At 38.0% G+C, this 18,845-nt stretch overlaps 1 protein-coding gene across 1 annotated transcript in view; it reads left to right on the top strand.

Moving 5' to 3' along the window:
* Positions 1-1,395: 1,395 nt before the first annotated feature.
* Positions 1,396-18,845, top strand: part of GAS2 (growth arrest specific 2) — a gene marked incomplete at both ends in the record, with an annotated part of 89,050 nt that continues 71,600 nt past the window's right edge. The window contains 2 exons of the mRNA XM_082317071.1: positions 1,396-1,537; positions 9,832-9,956. Coding sequence (XP_082173197.1) covers positions 1,396-1,537; positions 9,832-9,956 — 267 coding nt within the window. The remainder of the gene's footprint in view (positions 1,538-9,831; positions 9,957-18,845) is intronic.

The following is an 18,845-nucleotide window of genomic DNA, read 5'->3' as shown; positions in this document are numbered from 1 at the left end:
TTATAATATCCCAAATAGCATTTCATATATTTGGAAATGTCAGTTACGGCACAATTTTATGGAAAGGCAATTGCTTTTTACATTCACTAAACATTTTCCTTTTTTTGGCAAAGGAATTGTTTTCAGTATTCTTGTTATTCCAGGCCACAATGGAATAGTATAACAAAGTGTTCTTTTTTGCTGTTGGTTTTAAAGTCACTATTACCTCTTACCTGACTTGAAAGGTATGCAAAGGACAGAAAGAAACAGTGTTTGCAGTGTATCATAAGCTGAAGCCAGCTGACATGTGGAACCACAGTTGGTGTGGATCAGCCGGTTGACAACAGGCAAAGAACTATTATTCCTTACGGACCTCTCACCCCCACTTAGTGTCTGTCTAGTGCCACCTACGTAAGACCTTGTGGCTGCTAGCTGGTGTGACTGCGCTTTCAGCAGGCTACAGCCTACCAGGCAAGAAACTATCTCAGCTCATTGCTACAAGCATTAGGGTCCAGGTCTGAGTTTCTTTTCAGAGAGAAAAACAACCTTCTTTCCTTAGCACGCTTCTGCCCCAGATGAGGGAATTAGTCCTTCAGGAGCAGAGATATAGGTCCAGTGGGCCTAACGTCTCTGGCTGCTGCGAGGCTCGCAACGCTTAACTAATATTTAACACGTGACGTATTGTCTTACCTGAAACTAAAGTTTCGGTTAAGTCGTCACTGAAGCAGAGGGTTGTTTGTATAAAAGGTGGAAGCGGGAACTGTGGGTGACCAGCACTAGCTGCTGTGCTGCTTTCTGAAGAAATGATGCTATTCAGTAAATACCTTTGGTGTGGGTTGTTTTCTTTAATTATTCGAAAGCAGTAGAATAGACTGATTCCATTTGGTAACTGCATTTGTTAATTGTTAGTAAGTTTGCTGTAGTAGCATAACTCAGTTGTTCCCGTGTTTTTCCTGGGCCTGATCCAAAAATCTCTGAAGCTTTCCATTTGTTTTGAATCATGAATTTGATATTGGATCAGGCACTGTAGTGAGTTGTTAGCTTTGTGTAAAATGTTTATTTTGATTTGATTTTAATCATTCCTTGCAGAATATTTGGTTATGTGTTGGCAACATGTGTAGCTTGGTGAGTACAAATGAAGTTGACGTTTATCTGTAAGGTTTAATCACCTGCAATGTGATCCATTAACAAAAGAGAACTTCAGTCATCAATGTTGCATTCATGTGCTAGATCCACATCTGTTTGTCTGACATCTAATTTCTTAGAATCATAGTTACTGTTGTTGTCATCTTCTACAATTCTAAAAACAGAACCTGTAAAACTTAATTTGGTATAATGAAATACTTCTTTTTTTTTCTTTCTCTTTCTTTTTTTTTTTTTTAATATAATAAAACAGGTACAACAAGTGGATAAGCAATGTGCACTGCTCTGAGCCCGAAGGCACGTGGGCCTGGCCTCTCTGATATGCATCAATACAGTCAGTGGCTTGCGAGTAGACATGAGGCCAACTTGTTGCCGATGAAAGAGGATTTGGCCCTGTGGCTCACAAACCTACTGGGTAAGATACAATAAGATAGAATGCAGATACTGGGCAGTAAGGGAACTCTATACACTGTTAGCTGGGAATTCAGTCCTTCAGACTTCCTTGCCTTTCAAAAATAAAGGTAGTTATGATTAGGTAGCTACCTCCACATAGTGCAACTGTTAGCAAGGTCAGAAAAGCTAATAAGTAATTTGCCGCCGCGGTGTTTCTGTGAGTAGCGTAATTGAACTTTATTATTCATTTCATGTTTATTTTTCCTGAAATTTCCTTTTATATGTCCTTTTGCATGTGTTTTCTGTATTAATACCATTAAGCTGAATGGTGCTAATTACTGCCATCAGCTATGTCTTCCATTTTATTAGTAGGCCCCCTAAAGAGTATGGGTGTGCTGACCGTCTTGAATGGAAGGAGCTGTTAAATAGTTCTTTGCTGACCAAGCAGTCTAGTGATTGATGATTGCTGCCCAAGGCAATGCATGCAGTGACTTGGGGAAGCTTGTGCATAGAGGGGTCTGACCTAGTGGCTGCAGCTGGGACCTGGGGATTTACTGGTTGCAGCTGTACATCTTGGTGTGTGAAGCCAAAACATGTTGTTGATGAAAGAGGGTGCAAACCAAAAGCCAAGAAAAAAATCAGGTACACATGAAAAGGAGCGAATGAGAGTATATCCCGGGCAGGAAGACGAGAGACAGTTCTTTGGGATATACGACTCATTCAAGAAGGTGGAATTTAGAAACTAGAGCCAGGAAATAGTATGTTGTTTGTTGAGAACATTCAGGGGAAAAATGGCTTTTGTGTGATCTCTCTAAGTACAAAGGATTGTACCAAAGAAATACATGACTTACACAATACCTCATCCTAAGGGAAGCATGCCAGCAGTTTCTCCTCTCATTAAAGAGGAGAAAATATTTCAGAGGAGGTGATGTTTACATGAAACTTTCATGTAGACATGGAGGAAAATTTGGATGAGCTTTTTGAAATTTCGTGTGGGGGGATGTTGTTGGCTTGTTTTTTTGTGGGTTTTTTGGTGTGTTTTTTGTTTGTTTGTTTTTTTTTTCTGGAAGTCTGTTCTGGTGAGACATAGGCAGTGTCTTGTCTTGGCAAATGCTGTAGCTGAACCGTCTCAGTGGTATCCTGTAATAAAAGAGTATATCTAGTGCCTTTCATCTGCACGTTCTACGTTGCTGTATTTCCTCTTTTTTTAAGAGGAAAGGAAGTATCAGTGTGTTATGAGAGGTGTAGTCAAAAAGTACAGTGTCAGTAGAATGCAAGAACACAGTATTTTGCAGGTAGGCGGTACACATTTTAGAGTTGGAATAGTTATGAATCCACAACCGCAAAAGCGGCACTTGTTTTAAATTACATCTTTGTGTGGTACTTCCATTTATATTAATGAGTTTTGAATATAAAATTGTCTAGGCAATACCAGAACAAAACCCAGAAATCCTGACTTTTCACTCCAATTACCACAAGACAGCAATCCAAAAGACTGGTTTTTGAATTGGAAGAAGCACATTCCATTAAGGAATTAATATATTGTTTAAATATTTTAAACAATGAAGTTTTAGTGAGCCACTCTAAAGCAAATAGAAGCTTGTTTGCAGTTCATAACAGAGTTCTCACAGTGACAAGTTTAGGAATGAGGTCACTTTTTTAGCAAGAAAGCAGCAACCAGCAGGAGGTTCTGAAATGCCAACTATAATTAAAAATCTGATTTTTCATATGGACACCAAATTCTGCACTCCAGAACTACATGGGCACAACCTTCTTTTAATTAAGCAGCATACACAGTTCATTTGCTTAATGCGTTCCCCCACACCTTCTCACACCAAGCTCTTCTTATCTCAGAGTTTGTCCTGAAGTTACAGTGATTTGTTAAACTGCTTTGAATTCCTGTGTAGACATTGTTATTCAAATGAATAATTCAATTAAGTTAAAATTCACATTCAAAATTAATTAAGTGTAACTGAATTAAAGTAATTAATATTCATAGGAATATATTAACTCAGAATTCAAATATGGTTTAATTACTGTATAATTTAGGTTAACTTTAATGAGAGGAGGGGCATATGAGCATATTGCTGTAAGATAAATTAGGTATGAATTTATAGCATGCCATTGCCTTGTTGTAAAGACCTGTTTGTACTCTCTCATTTTTCAGCATTCAAAAGGATAAAAGGCTACGCAAGACTCTTTTAGTTTGTTTTGTTGTGGTTTTTTTTCTTCCATGGGAGCAATGATGTACTTTGCATTAATGGTCACTAGATTTTCATGTGCATGGATGTGCAGATAACACAGAGCAGATAATATTCTCTGTATCCACACTTCTGTGCTATAACTTGTGTGGCCTCATTGTAAGTGTCTTTGTGCTGGTTCTAATGCAATAGGATTTCTCAATTTATAAAGAAAATTAATATGCACTTCAATTAAATTTTGCCATGTTGGTTCATGTTTTGTTTCATCTATATTTTGTTCATTCAGTTGTACTATGACTCAACAAGGACATATAATCTTTTCAAATAAATGTAGATTTTTTTTTTTTTTTAAATAATAGAAAGTATTTTAGGCAAGAATAGGGCTGACCCTCTTTGAGGTAGTCTGATCAACTGATGGTGTGTTTGGAAATTTTTGTGGAGAGGCAAATATGTCCTACAGTGTTACTGGAAGTTAAAATGGTAACAGTTTTGCAGCAGCAAAGCCTGGTGTGGGTTCGAAATTACAAACTGGAAAACATTAGAAGGATATTGCACTTTATAATATGAATGAAGGGTTTTGATATTAGATGGAAATTAGGCATAGCTAGCATTTGACCTTACCTGAGTGACAAATTGGAAGACTGAGGTACACGGTGCAGCTGGAAAACAACACTGTAAGAATTTTTAACCCTGAGACTTTGGGCATTTTATTCTAATTTAGCATGGATATTGTTGTGTTTTTTTAAGTAATCACTAGTACTTTTGTATGCATTTTGCTAATTATTTTTGGAACCACGTCAGAGAAACTCAGAGCTTCTGAGAGGACAGTTTGTCCTTACAGCTCCATTGCTGAATAGATTTTAGCTGCCTGTATTCTGGGGGCTGGAAAAAGGACATCACAGATGAAATCAATGTGTCAGATGGGATTGACTCATACAATATTGTACATTATAACATTCTCAAAGTGGGACACATCATTGTTGCGGGGGTTGGGGTTTGCATGCTGGAGAGGAAGATTCAAGCTATGGATGTTGTGTCTCTTACTCTCACTTCTCTCTGCTGAGCTCTGGTGGCTCAGCTGAGAGATCCTTGCAGTGGCAAAGTTAAGGAGATATGTTGACCCAACTGTCTTGCAAATAATGATCATCTCTCAACCTTGTTTTTATTATGTATAGAGCCAATGAAGCACTTGGCAATGCTTTAAGTGCTGACACACTCCAAATTTGATAGATTATGTATATACTTATTTTAGTAGAATGCTCTTATGGATGCTGAAAACTTCTCTTCCACCTTGAGCAAGCTTCATGTGGGAATCAGCACAGTTGGGCCATAGTAATCTTCTAGCAGAGGCAAAGTGGCAATTTGAAGGCAAATAGGGTTTGCTTGCCTACTGTACTCTCTAGTACCATCTTGTTTTCTCTTGTGTGTCTGCAGAGGCGAAGGGGCTGACATCAGGAGGAGTGGGCCTCAACACCAGTCTGTAGTTCAGGACAGATTCAGAGGGATGGTTTCTCTGTTTCCCCTTTGGCTATTGTGTAGAGCTCTGATCTTTGCTCCTGGAGCCCGTTTACCAGCTGCAGAGGGTTATGATATTGTAGCTTATTCCATCCAGCTTCATTTAGCACGTGGGACCACGGAATAGACCTGTAAGATGTGCCTGGGCACATGTCTGGGCTCCAAGGTTTCGGTGCTGAGGCCTCTTCCTAACAGAGCTTTCTGGGCTTCAGAAGCTCATAGGAAAGGAGCTGGAGAATGCAAGACACCGAGGAATTGGACATGGAAATGTTGAAAGTTGCATGAAGCATGTAAAAGTTGCTTGGGTGCAAAAGTGAAGTCGGCTTGGAGAAAAGAAACAGAGAGGTAAGGATGTTAGGAGAGGCACTGAGTTGCAGACCAGGCAGGGAATTTAAAGGTGTGTTGAAGGAGGCGTAAAGTTTGAGAGATGAAGCGTGGGAAGTCTTCTGCAAGAAAACCGTTTTTCTTTGATTCTGAATTAAAGCAAAACCTGCTTCAGCTCGATGTTCTTGCTCAACTTGTTGTCCAAGAGGATTCTGGAGCAGTACCTTTGTTTTCAACACCAGCACGTTCAGCTCAAGCCAGTGGGAAATGCAGGTTTTAAATATCTGAATGTCAAGACATTCATGATACTGATACTTCTAGTGATTTTGCTGGCACTGATGCAGTTTCTTATTTAGTTGAGTGGCTTTATAATATTTTTAGTATCAGCATGCCTCTGGGATTGTTTATATGTCCCATTTCAAGTAAATGATAATGTCTCAATACTATCAAAACTATTTCTCTTGCTGTCAGCTATTGTAGGAAACAGAGTAGCCTTGTCAGAAAAGAACCAGTTTTGCACGTCCACAAAATCATTGTCCTTTGTTTTCTTTATTTTTATTGCGTTTTGTTATCTCTGCTTTAAATGCCACACAATTCGAGAGGGTCAGGAGGAGTTGCTCCACTGGTGCCTCAGTTTTGCAGAAGTTCATCTTTCTACTGATGTGTTTCAGAGGTTCACCCGAGTGAAATGTTTCTATTTGTAAACTAGTAGTTTTGTGTTACCACTGAAGCGTACAATTAAAATAGTCGGTTGGCTAGTTGTGAGGCTGGAGTAAGTGACTTGCACTGTAGTTATTAAACTAACTGTGGAAGAACTCAGTGCAATAATAGAGGAACCAACTAGATTTTGGTACTTTGTTTTAGCCTTTGTGTCCCTCTGCCGCCTTCTGAAGGCTCTGGTGGCCTGAGACAGCCCGTAGGGAATGCTCTACCTTCGGCCTCTTGGGCACACCCCCTGGGCATGGGCTTTTTTTAGTTATCCTTTCATAGACCTCCCGGTCTGGATGCATCGGGACCCCCACGACTGGGTGGCCTTGGAGATAGCTGCCCACGGTTTCCAAGTGGTAGTTGTTCAGGTATAACAGTTTGTCTTTTTAAAGGGCATCTGGTGATTGTGGTGAAGGAGAGGGTAAGCAATGTTTGCGAGGTTTGAGAAAGCCCTCATATTCTTGTGGTTTGGTTTTTTTTTTTTCATACTTTTAGTGTTGTTTTTTTATTATACTTAATGTTATTACCATTCTATAAAAACATTGCAACTGCTTTCTTGTAATTATAGGGGGACTTATACATTTTTAATGGAGTTTAATGTTTTTTCCATACAAATATACAGAGCCATTTTTTTCCTCAGGCTATGAACATTACTCTCATTTGAATCAATACATTTCAACTGTTAAATATGTCAGAGTGTCTGTTTTAGCAAAGAAATGCCACCTTTTGGAGCCATAAAATACAGTGAATTGAAAGCTGACACCTAATATATTTTTCATTGGATACAGATGTTCAATGCAAAACTCATTCTTTCAGCTTTCATAAAAGGGAACAGAACTAAAATACTCTGGCTTAGTGTACAATATGCAGGGACCAAACTGCTAATGCAATTCAGCATTTGAAAGAATATAAACGTATTGTTAAATAGCAGAAGATAGAAGAATTTTTCCATGTCTGTGTAAAGAGAAAATACCTCTAAAGAGGTTTTAGGCTTTTTTAATGCTTGACCAGCGAAATAATAAATCTATAAATTGTAGGACAGAATAGATATGTAGAAGGTAATTTTTCTTTTACCTGTGTAAAAAAAAAAAAAACCAAAACCAAACAAAAAACCCTCAAAAAACAAACAAACAAAAAAAACCAAAAAAAACCCCAAAAAACCAAACCAAAAACCTGCCCCAAACGCTTTCCAAATCAAAATAAAAATCTTGAGTAGGTTAAAAATATTTGAAATAGATTTTTAGAAGAAAATGAGTCTATTATAAAATGCAATACTGTATTAAAAATAAAGCAGTTTCCTATAACATAGTCATTTTTCAAATTTAGCTTTCTAATGGCTTTATACCTTTTGGAAAAAATGCGGATGGGGCAAATGGGAAAATATGTAGGCTAGAATGGTGATGAAGGCTTTTGAGGTGCCGAGATGTTCAATTTTTGTATCTGTGGGCTGTTACAGTTTCAGTCCTGGCTTCAGCTGAGCTGGAGGCACTGCTAAACTATTGTCAGTTATGCACAAGCTACCACTGAATGTCTGCAGTGCTGCTACTGCTCTTTTGCCTGGAGAAGTCATTTAGGTGTACAGGAGCTATAAAGTGGGCTATATGGCAGAGAGAATTAAAGGGGAATAAAAAAGGGAAAAAAACTTCACATTAAACAGATATTTCTGAAGTAGAAATGAACTAGAAAAAACAAGTTTAACTTCAACCAAAAATATAAGTCTACTGTTGTATCTGAAGATGATTTGCTGCAAAGATCCTTATCTTCATTTTTGATTTCAACTGACCAAACTGAAAAAACTCACGAATTTTTGCCCAAAGGATGCTGAAGTATCTAACAGTTTTCAGGCAAGGGCCTAGAGGAATCAACTTTCCTTTAGCATTTTTGCAATAATATTGCTTTATAATACTGGTATCTTTAGTGTAATAAGTGACATTGACTATCAGATTACCACGTACCAGCAATATATTGCAGGAGTACAATATTAATTTTTGATTACCTACTTCATTTTTGATACTTTTGAATGTTAGCTTTTCCTTGTCTTCTGAGTGAAAAGGTATAGAAAAGCTTTACTTCTTTTTTCTAAATCTACTTTTCCTAGTTGTTGTGTTTTTTTTTTTTTTTGACAAAAAAATGTTGTGAACCTGTTCTAAACAGATTAGTGTTTTTAGTTTCCAAACATCTCATGGAAAATATATTTCTCCAAACTAACTAGCAAAACAAAAAGACTTGGTTTAGTCAGGCAGCTGCTTGCGGGTCAAAAATCTGTGGCAAAAAAACCCCAACCAGCAATGGGCAGAATTCTTCTCCCGCTTGCAAACAAGCCGGTTCTGAGTAGCTGGAGTGGATCTGGGTGGGATGAAGAACGACTCTCACTACAGATTTTTAATTTCTTAATTTTTTGGGGGCAGGGTAGACTGTTGTTACTGATGATTGCCGTGTAACAGCTGATGAAAAATGACTTGATAGTGTTGTTCCTGTTCCCAAATGACATATGTAAATATCACCAAAAATAAATAAATCCTGTCTTAATGGGAAAAGCAAGAATTTGTCCTTGATGCTCACTTCATATTAATAGAAGAGGGCTGAAAAACACAGCTCCTTGTCAAAAAAGTGTCCAAAGAGAAAGCAAATTTTCCAGTAGAAATGTGAAAATGGAAAACCTTCAATAAGAAATAGGAATATGTTTACCTGGAAATGATGTTAAGATGCTGGAAGTTTAGTTTAGGGTGGTAAACAATTCCCTTCTCATCTGGCTTGTCCAGCCTGCTCAGAATGCACATCTCATCATGGGGCTCTTGTGATCTGCTCTGCCAGGAGGATGTAATGGCGGTGCAACGGGAGGTTGTCTGGTCTGCCGCAGCCGAGGAGGACGATCTGTGGTAGCTGAAGTACAGCCTCATCTAGCATGATGATAATTGATATATTTTGAAGTCAGAGTACTTTGGCTTTGTTCTTTGGGTGAAAATTTTGTGTGGCAAATAGATATAAAACATGGAATTTCACTCTTCCCCTCTTTTCTTATGTACCTAACTTTACTTCTGAAAAAGCTCTTTCAAAGGAGCACTGCAATCACTGTAGTATTTTGTCAACTTCTTGCAGGATCAAGTCTTAAGGTCTTCTTAAAAAATATAGTCCTTTCCTTTTTGACATGGTTTTCTACTTCAGTTACAAAATAAGCTGCAGTAGTGTTAGCATCTCTTACGCTATAGCTACCCACACACGCTGGTGTAAACCATTTGCCTGATGTACTGTGTTTTTTAAAACACTGTGTTAAAAGCACTGGAATTTTATAAGTAAAGGGAGATATGGGGAGTCAGATACGCTAGAATTATTTTTCAAATACCATGTGCCTTCCCAAAGAAAGCATGTTATTTTTGAGTAATTTGCTGTATGTCTACCAGTAAAGTAGCAGTGAGGTTATTCACTAAATATTCAAAGCAATGGAAGTTATTAATTTAAAGCATATTTCAAATTGTTCTCAAGATTTCTATTGATTTCTCTTTTTACACAAATGCAGTCTATACTATTCCACGCTTTCTGCCATGTTAACTTTCTGTTTGCTGTTCAGGTAGAGAAATAACAGCAGAAACCTTTATGGAGAAATTGGATAATGGTGCCTTGCTTTGTCGGTTAGCTGAGACCCTGCAGGAGAAATTTAAAGAAAACAGCTTTGATGCAAACAAGCCTGGCAAAGTAAGTGGCGGTAAATGTTCTAGCATGTATTATCAGTATCTGAGGTATCTGACTGTTTTGGTACTGAACTTTTTTGCGCAGTTAAGAGATTTCATTTGTGGAGGCTCTGCAAATGGGCAGGGAGGCAATTGCTCCGTGTAGGAAAAAGTACAATATGAAATTGGGGGAATTAATGCTTCTTGGGTAATTTTTAAAGTAACTATGAGAGGAAGTTACTCAAAAAATGACTTGTAACATGTGGAAGATAAGACATAGCACAAGATCTAGCAGTCTGATGTGGTAGCTAATAGAGAAAATGTGATCCTTGTATTTATTTGCAAGGGAAATATTAAGTAGCTGTGGGAGGTACCTTTTCCTCCATAAACAGCTCTAGGGAGGCCAATAATAAAACTCTATAGTTATAGTTTCGGTGCCTTGAGTTTAAAGGTCCTGTCGGTGTACTGGAAGGGGTTCAGTAAAGACTTGCAGGGATGATGTGGAAAATGTGGACCTTCAGAAGATACTGAAGAGCTTTGCAAAGATCAGGTTAAGATCTTGCTTGACTGCAGCCTCCCTTTAAATTATCTTAGTGGGAGAATAGGGACAATCTTAGTGGGAGAAATTGAAGAGCGTAGCAAGTTTCTTTTTGGGAGAAATTAAATTAAATGGTTGGCATATATGTTAATGCATTTACTGTGAAACTGTTTTTATTTTTCTTGTTGAATTCAGATACATCTTCCTTGAAAGCTAAAACAGGCAAATACACAGCAGGTAACAAAGAGCCCAAGAGCAGAAATCACATAATGCATCTTCTATTCTTGATGTTTTCATAACTAGTCTGTATCAGAAATTAGGGCATAGCATAAATTTTATCGGCCGTTCTGAGAACTGACAGCCTTGTATCAGCTGCAGCTGCGTAAGTTGTTTTCTCGGTTCCAAGCTCATAATTGTTGTTGCAGAAGAAATTGTCTGGACTAAGGCAGGCTTTATTTATTTAATTATTTTTAACCTTCTGTGGGTTGAGGGGGTGCAGGGGGGCGTTGATTGCTTGCTTTGGGTTTTGTTTTCTAAAGAAAAAGGAAGAGATAACTGGGAAGAAAGATAAGAAGTAAAGTAGAGAAGGAAGGAAGCCTTCCTCCACAAAGGAGGAAAAGACAGCTGGAACTCATATTTCATATTTCAAGTTATAATCAGTGTTTGGTTTGTAGAAGTACTGGATGACTTCCGAGTTCCTCTTTATAATATGGTCCAGCTTGTCTTTGCCTAAGTGATGGCCTGTTAGTGTCACGGTAGCTCAAAAGTTGAGAAAACACTTGTGGCAATCCTTTTGATTGAGCCTAGGAACTAGCTAGGCAGAAGGAAGGGTTAATTGTTGTTTTGTTTTTTTCCCCTTAACAAACAAACAAACAAAAGGTACCATTATTGACAAAAACTGCTAAAAGCTTCAGTGAATACCCTAAAGGTAAACTTGGCTACATAGTTCTAAAACATTCCCTTTTCATATCTTGCCTGGCTGGCATACTAGAAAATCAATTAAATCACAAAGTGTAAAGCATTTTTTTACAGAATGACATCTCCGAAAACCATGTCTATTTAATATAAAATTCTCAGGAAAAATAATAGTCATAAATTCTACTACAAAGTTCTAGTGAATATTCAGAAATTCAAACTATATGTTTTTGTTAGATATCTAACTACTGCTTTTGGGGGTTTTGGTTGTTTTGTTGGTGTGGTTGTTTTGTTTGTTTGGGTTTTTTGTTTGTTTGGTTTTTTTTATTGGTATCGTCAGACTTTTGTCTGATGGTGGCTCATTTGGAGAGAGCTACCGTTTAAAAAGACAACCAAGAAGTGCACCAAAGTTTGGTTCTTCTGTGTTTTGCCACTGAAAAGAGATAGACCTCCTTTCTTGTATTAACTTCCTCAGCCGAGAATATGGCTTTCCTTACTTCAATTAGGTGATCCCCTTTTTGTGAACCTAAGTTACATTAGAGGCCAATTAGGCATTTGTAATCCCATATGTTGTAATTAGATTTGTTGGTCTTTTATTTGTCAAACTGGTATAACAGGCAATGCAATTAAAGGGAAAAAATTCTGCTCCACTGCTAATTTCTCAATATATAGTATTTCATACTTAGTATCATAAGAATTCAAACAAATGGCACAGTAACAGATTTGTGTCATTGTAGACTATTAGGGAGCTATTCATCCATTCAGATTTTAATTCCCTGTGTAGCAGTCTGAGGCAATAGGACTAATATACACATTGGAAAATCTGACTTGTGGTGCCAAGGCAATTAATAAGATTGTACTCTATGAAATTTAGCATAGTAAGAATTCCACAATCCTCCCCTGAATTATTATTATGCACTCTGTTAATAATATACGTGGAATTCTGAAGCCATTTGACCATTTCTCTGTGCACAGGAAAACGGAAACATTATGGTCTTTCACTCAGGTGCCCTGGTGCCTTCACTGGCAGCTGGAAGAAGCTGCTGACTTCTACAGAGTTCAGCCTCAACCAAAATAGATAACGTGCTTTTCAATCCATATATGTAACTTTTAATTTTTTTAGATAGAAGCAGACTGATATGAAATGAGTGGCTGCCAGAAGGATCAGTTGCAGGCAGCACCAGGTTGCAGCTGAGTGAGGGAGACAGGATAAGGCTATAGATAACGTGCATATGTGTCTGTGACTTACTAAGTCCTTTCACAAGCTTGAAGATTTGGTCTGTTTTCATAAGTGAAGTTTTTCCTTGTATGTGAACTACTTCCTAGATGGCAAAGCTCCATAAAATATTTTGGTTTTACTTTTGTCTGGAAGGAAGATGATATATCCTGTTCTGCTTGATCATGTACTCCTGATCGTGAATTCACTTGTGCAGCTCTGAGGTTGTCTAGCAGCTATAGCAACACATGTAAGAAGACATTAGAAACGAATATTGTGTACACTGACTCATCAGTTGTTTGCCATAATTTCTTAAGTTCGTATTGCAATACCCTACAGAATGGCAGAAGTGGCAGAGGTTAAATCCTGTGGCTTCTGGGTTAACTGCTTATGCAATATGTTTCTAGTCACTGTCGGTTTTACAGTTTGTTTTTTAACAAAATTCTATCATTCCCTTTCTTATTAGGGAGGACTGAACTTCCTTCAGCCTTCAGGAACCCCCTAGGTCAGCACCAGCCTTTCTGAGTGTGGAATAAAGCAGGAAAACGTAAACCAAAAAAGTTATGCCTCCCAAAATATCGCGTTTTCCAAATGTGGAAGGAAGATGGTGGTATTGATATCAACACTTCCTTTTTTTGTCACGTGGAGACACTTGTGGATACTAGGGACATTTTCAAAAGAGTTAGGAAACTACTGGTAATATGACTTGGGAATACAGCTTTAAGAAACTGAAAAGGAGATTAAAAGGTGTGCGATAAGAAAATAAAGTCTTCTTTCCTGAAGAGTCAGAGGAAGGCAATGAAGGAGTTACTTTTTATGAGTGAAGGAGATCAAAGGAGTAACTTTTTGTGAGTGACTGAGTAGGTTAGGATTCTTCAGTGTGGAAAGAGGTAGCATGGGGGCATATGATGCAACCTGCAAAATCAGGAATGGCATGGTAGATGCTCAGTCTTTTCTATACAAAAACTGTGCGACATCGAATGAAGCTAGTAGGAGCCAAACAAACAAAAGGGAGTCCTTGTTTACAAACCAGTTGGAAATTTCTTGCCAATGAGTGTTAAAGTTTACCTGGGTTCAAGAAAACACTGAATAAGGTAATGGAAGAGAGATCTCTTGGAAGGCTGAATGCACAGAAACCCCGTCTAGATGAGGAAGTCCCCGTAGCTGAAAATGGCTGGAGCTTGAGAAAGTATTGAGAGAAGTAACATGTTTGCTATGGTCTTAGTCTTCCCTAGATGCTTACTCATGGCCAGTCTGGGTTGGATGAACCTTTGGCTGACGCAGTAGGGTCACTCTTATGTTCTATGCATTACTGCTTCTTGGGGCTGACTGCCCTGCTGGTTGTGCAGGTGGACATGGACAAATCTATCCTTTCACAAGGGTCAAACTTCAAAGAAATTATTTTAAATTAAATATGTACTTTTTGTTCTATATAAAGATGCCTCTTTAGGACTGAATCCCTACAGCTAAAAATAGCACCCGAGTCACGCTCTGCTTTGGTATCTGTTATCCAGGGGAGTAATGCGTGATTGAGAGCCCTGGAGTTTGGCAGCCTCTGGTGCCATTTATGCAGTCTCTGCTTGTTTCCTTTCTGAGCTTAATGCCATAATAAGCACTTTTGGATATCATAAAAGATGCTCTGAATGCATCCTCCATGAGTCTAGCTCCCTAACCCTGTGGTGTTTGATTTGGTAATCATTCAGTAATAAGTTATTAAAAGCATTTCATTTTCTAAAGGTGAAGCATTTAACAATTGTGCATTTCAAAGGCTGTTAGGTGCTAGGTTCTTTTGCAAATCCCAGAAGGCAATGTTCTTTGTTGTTAAGTGGTTAAACCATGCTTTAAACCCTGATGATTCTGAAAATGTTGATGTTGTATCTGATCCTTTGCTTCAGACAGAAAAAACTTTGAGTTTCAAATGAAAATGGAAATTTTAAACAGGGAGGGCAGTATTAGACTGGTGTGACTGTGTGCTGTATTTTTCAAGAAGTCATTTTTTCCCCTTTTTGGAGATTTTACAGTAATAAATCTAATCCTGTACATTTATAAAATGACAAGGAGATGACTGATATCAATCTTAATAAATGCTCAAGATTTGTATGGTAGTAAGTTGTTGGAACTACCTGTGCTGCTGCTGCTAATGATCTACTGTCTAGAAACTACAGACTTATTATTATAGCAGGAGTTATTCCGTAAAAGTGATTCATGTCACAGGATGCCATTTTGTAATTTTCTCCCATTGGCTTGGATTTCATCTCCATGCTCTCCTGGCAGTATTTTACTTTTCCTGACAGATAGTTAATTTGAGAATTTCACAGCTGTACAAACAAATTCAAAGCATCAAGGCATGTGCAGTATGCACAGAGCCCACATTTGCTTGGGCTTAGTTTAGTAAGCCCATTAATTAAGATTTTTAAAATAAACATAAATAAATTGTGTTAATAGTTATCACCATTTTAATAAGCAGGGCATAATAGTCTGCCCACCATCCTTGAAGCTGCCTATATATTTATGAATGTTCCACCGAAAACAATGTTTTCATGGTAAATGAATGAAAACAGTTTGAAGCTGCATCGTCCTTTTTTCTTAGAGTTCTCAGAGCTTAATCAGATAAATCTCAACTCAAATCTCTCTTAGAAATACTTCTGAATAATGAATCGGAATCTAAAATTCAACCTCATTTTCAGGAAGCCAGGATCTAGATTTGATTTGGCCTATGAAAGAAATAGAAGTACAAAATAAATCCAGATGCAAGCATTTCTTAAGTCCTAGAATGTTTAATTCAAATATGCATTTAATTTTATTCTTCCAATGGGAGCTGATTTAATAAGATTAAAATGAATGTGCACTGAAATAAAGCTGTTGTGTGGAAAACAGCAAGTAAATTTTGTCTTTGGATGTGCACGTGTACTTCCATTGAAACTGTCTATAAAAACAGTAATTTATGAACACACGCATTCATGTATTTCCTAACATTAAGAGATTCTGTCCACATCTCACCCATAGTCCTAGTACCTGAAGTGTATTTTGCAGTTGTTCCCTATCCAAAGGTTTCGTGCTGCTGGGAAATATACTTGGCGAGTCTGATACTTGGTGGGTGTAGATCACTGCGGCAGCATTGCCTTCTCAGAGTCACGCAGGTTTGCGTGAGGTGAGATTTTGGCCTAGTGAGAGCACTTTGAGAGTCACCTTATGCATTTTGAGAGTTACAATTAAGAGATCTAAACTGAGATTTGGGATGGAAGTTTTTTGCCCTTAATGAAGTTTTAATATTGAAGTTGGATCTCAGAAGCAAAAAAATTGAGCAGTTACACAACTGAAAACTCACAGTTTGTTTTAATTTTCAAGATGTTTATGTTTCTAAAGAGAATTATGTATATCTGTGGAAGTAGAGGCAGAATCGTGTAAGCTAAAGGACTTGAGAAGCCAAGGAACTGACTTGAATTCTGTCAATATTGAAAGAAGGGGCTAGTGGCAAAAGAACAAGATTATAAACTGGAGGCCAAGTTAATTTCCCATCTCAGCTGTAAGCTTATTGTTTGCTTTTGGGAGAATACATCTCTGCGCTTTCATTTTCCACATCTGGAACCTGGGAATACTGTTCACTGTACAATAGAGGCTTGATTTGTGAACATCGTAAAGTGCTTTGAGCTCTTCTTGTGCCAAACAGTATTGCTACCCTATTTGGTGAGCTGTGATTAGTATTAGGCAGTTCCCATTATGAAAACAAATTCATATTTGACCCTGCTTATGTACAAGAAACATGGAAACTCATGGTTCTCTAAATGTAGATAGGCAACAGACCTTTGGTTGTGAATCTACTGCTTCAAAGAGCTTTGTGTCTGCTCTCCAACGGGGCCACAAGCAAATGTAGCGAACCTGGTCCTCCTAAAGTAGAGAATCTGGACCAATGGTTTAGGATTTGACTTATCTTCCAAACCAGTGACAGCTGGGATTGCTCTAGCAATTTATAAGAGTAAGAGGTGTTTATGCTTGTTCTATCCTTTCAATCATGCCTTTGCATAAAGGGAATTATGTGATTGGAGAAATTATCAGAGTCCTGGAAGTTCATGAGAAGCAACAAATGCCTCTGAGTCTCCAAGGCATGCATTGTCAAGGAAAGCAAAGTGTCTGGCAGCAGTTTAGAAATGAAAAAATTGGTTTTTAGAAAATATTAGGTATCTTCGTATGGATATATTATCACATAGATTAAATGACAAATGAATATGCTACTGTAACCCTCATTTGTAAGTAATCCAGGAAGATCCGTTCAAGTCTTGGACAAGGTGAGACACTTGTACAGATTCTGTAAGGTGAAATTGTTGTTTTTCTTTACAGAAGAGCATACATATCTGACAAATTGTAGAGGGTTTAATAGGTCGTCTTAGTATATTTTCACCTAAACTGATGAATTATCAAACCAGGAAGAGAACTAGGAAAATATTTAATAATTTCCCAAGGTAGCTAGCATGGCTGGTGGACAGGAGGCAGGCTGTGCTTGGCGTAATTCAAAGACTCAGGAGCTGGTTTGAGATCTAACTAAACCTGAATAAAGTAGTAAAGACCACAGTATTTTTGAAGAGGTCTTAAAAATGAGGAGGCTAGTAAAAAATTCTTTGGGCTAGATGTTATAGTTTGTAAAATCAACACCAAAACTCTTTGACCTTCCCCTACTGGAGCTGTCAAAAAGTGGGTGTGCATTGAAATTATTCAGGATACTAAAATGCAAAAAATAGGCCAAAACAGATAACTTTGTATTTGTTCTTCAAATAGGAAAGGTCCTGCCCTAAGGAAATCTACCTCTTGACAAATGATTGAGGTGCTGTGCAATGAAAATTAGTAAATTTATAATTTCCTTTCATTTCGTCTTTCTGAAATATAATAATACTTTTTGAACTTACTTCATCAATGTATTCTCAATTAAGAATAAGACTAACAGATTCCTAAATAGAATCAGATATGTGTGATTGCTATGAGAACATCCATAGGTACAACAGAAAGAATTACTTCAAGTTTTTTAAAATTTGGAAAGGGTATAAATTTTCATGCCTGAAGGTGTAATTCAAGTTCAAATGGAAAGGGCTAAGAATAAATTTTCTCTTTGGACAGCCTCTTCTATCTTTGTCTGCTTTGAAGTATCTTCCTTTGAAACATGTGGATCTTAGTCCTCTTAGACCCTGGATGGCCAAGCTGAAAATCTGATCTAATCAACGTGGTGGTTCTATTTTTACTGTAGGCTTGAGTTTCTGAAGTTTATCTGTGTCCTGTAGATGGGTTGGATTCCCAGCAAATACAGTATTCTGTAAGCTTGGTGCCTTAAGCCTCTCTGCCCAGCGTAAAGAGTCCTCAGCCATGGCAGAGCCATGTTGAGGTGCTCTCTGTGCTATAAATCTGACTCCAGTCGAGAATTGCATGAATGTGGTTAGGCTATGAACAGATTCTTTGTGGTCTGGGGCAGCAAGTTGCTTGTCTGCACACTTGTAGTTTCTGGAGACTTTTGTTCTGCAGTAAAAGCTTGTGGAACCAATTTCTAATCATTTACAGTATAGATATGGCCCTTGGTTACTTGGGAGAAAAAAAAAAAAGTAGAGCATTGTCTTTTTGTATATTAATCTTATAGTGGCAGACTGACATGGATATGAGAGGAAAAGAATAATTTTGTGAAATGACTCACAAGTGCTAATCCATCTGGAAGGAATCATTTCCACAAGACTGTAAAGCTGTTAGAGAATTCCTTGTACCTTTCTCAGACATGTCAATAGCTTGCTGAGCTCATGTTCAACTGGATTGCTACCAGGTTTCTTGCAGATACTGTAAGATTTGCCTGCCACAGGTCACGTGGACAAACCCTATATGCCTCAGCAAATATGCCTTTTACAACTAAAGCTTTTCTGCTTGCAGGAGGATTGCATGGTAGGATAGAGTTCTGTTTCTCACTAGACCATAAACGATTTCTGAACAAATTTAGGATATTCTGTGGTTGTCTGCTTGGCACCTTCCAGGTGAATACATTGAAGAACTTTTTATAAGCTTTTAGGTGCACTTGAAGCCATGCACCAGCGTCGGGGCCGAGCTACGCAATCCTGGAAGGAGCGCTGAGACATCTCTCTCCAGATCGTTCTTCCCACTGATACTTCTTGTCCTTGGGAAAGCATGGGTTGTTCCCTTGTTTGGCTGGAGCCCATTTAATCTCTGTGTGAACTGGCCTTGCTCTTGTTGGTCAACCTGAGGAAGGGATTCTTCTG

Source organism: Platalea leucorodia (assembly GCF_965183815.1).
Source record: "Platalea leucorodia genome assembly, chromosome: 7".
In the NCBI taxonomy this organism is placed as follows: Eukaryota; Metazoa; Chordata; class Aves; order Pelecaniformes; family Threskiornithidae; genus Platalea; species Platalea leucorodia.
The sequence above is the reverse complement of the archived record's forward strand: the minus strand, read 5'-3'. Positions and strand labels throughout refer to the sequence as shown.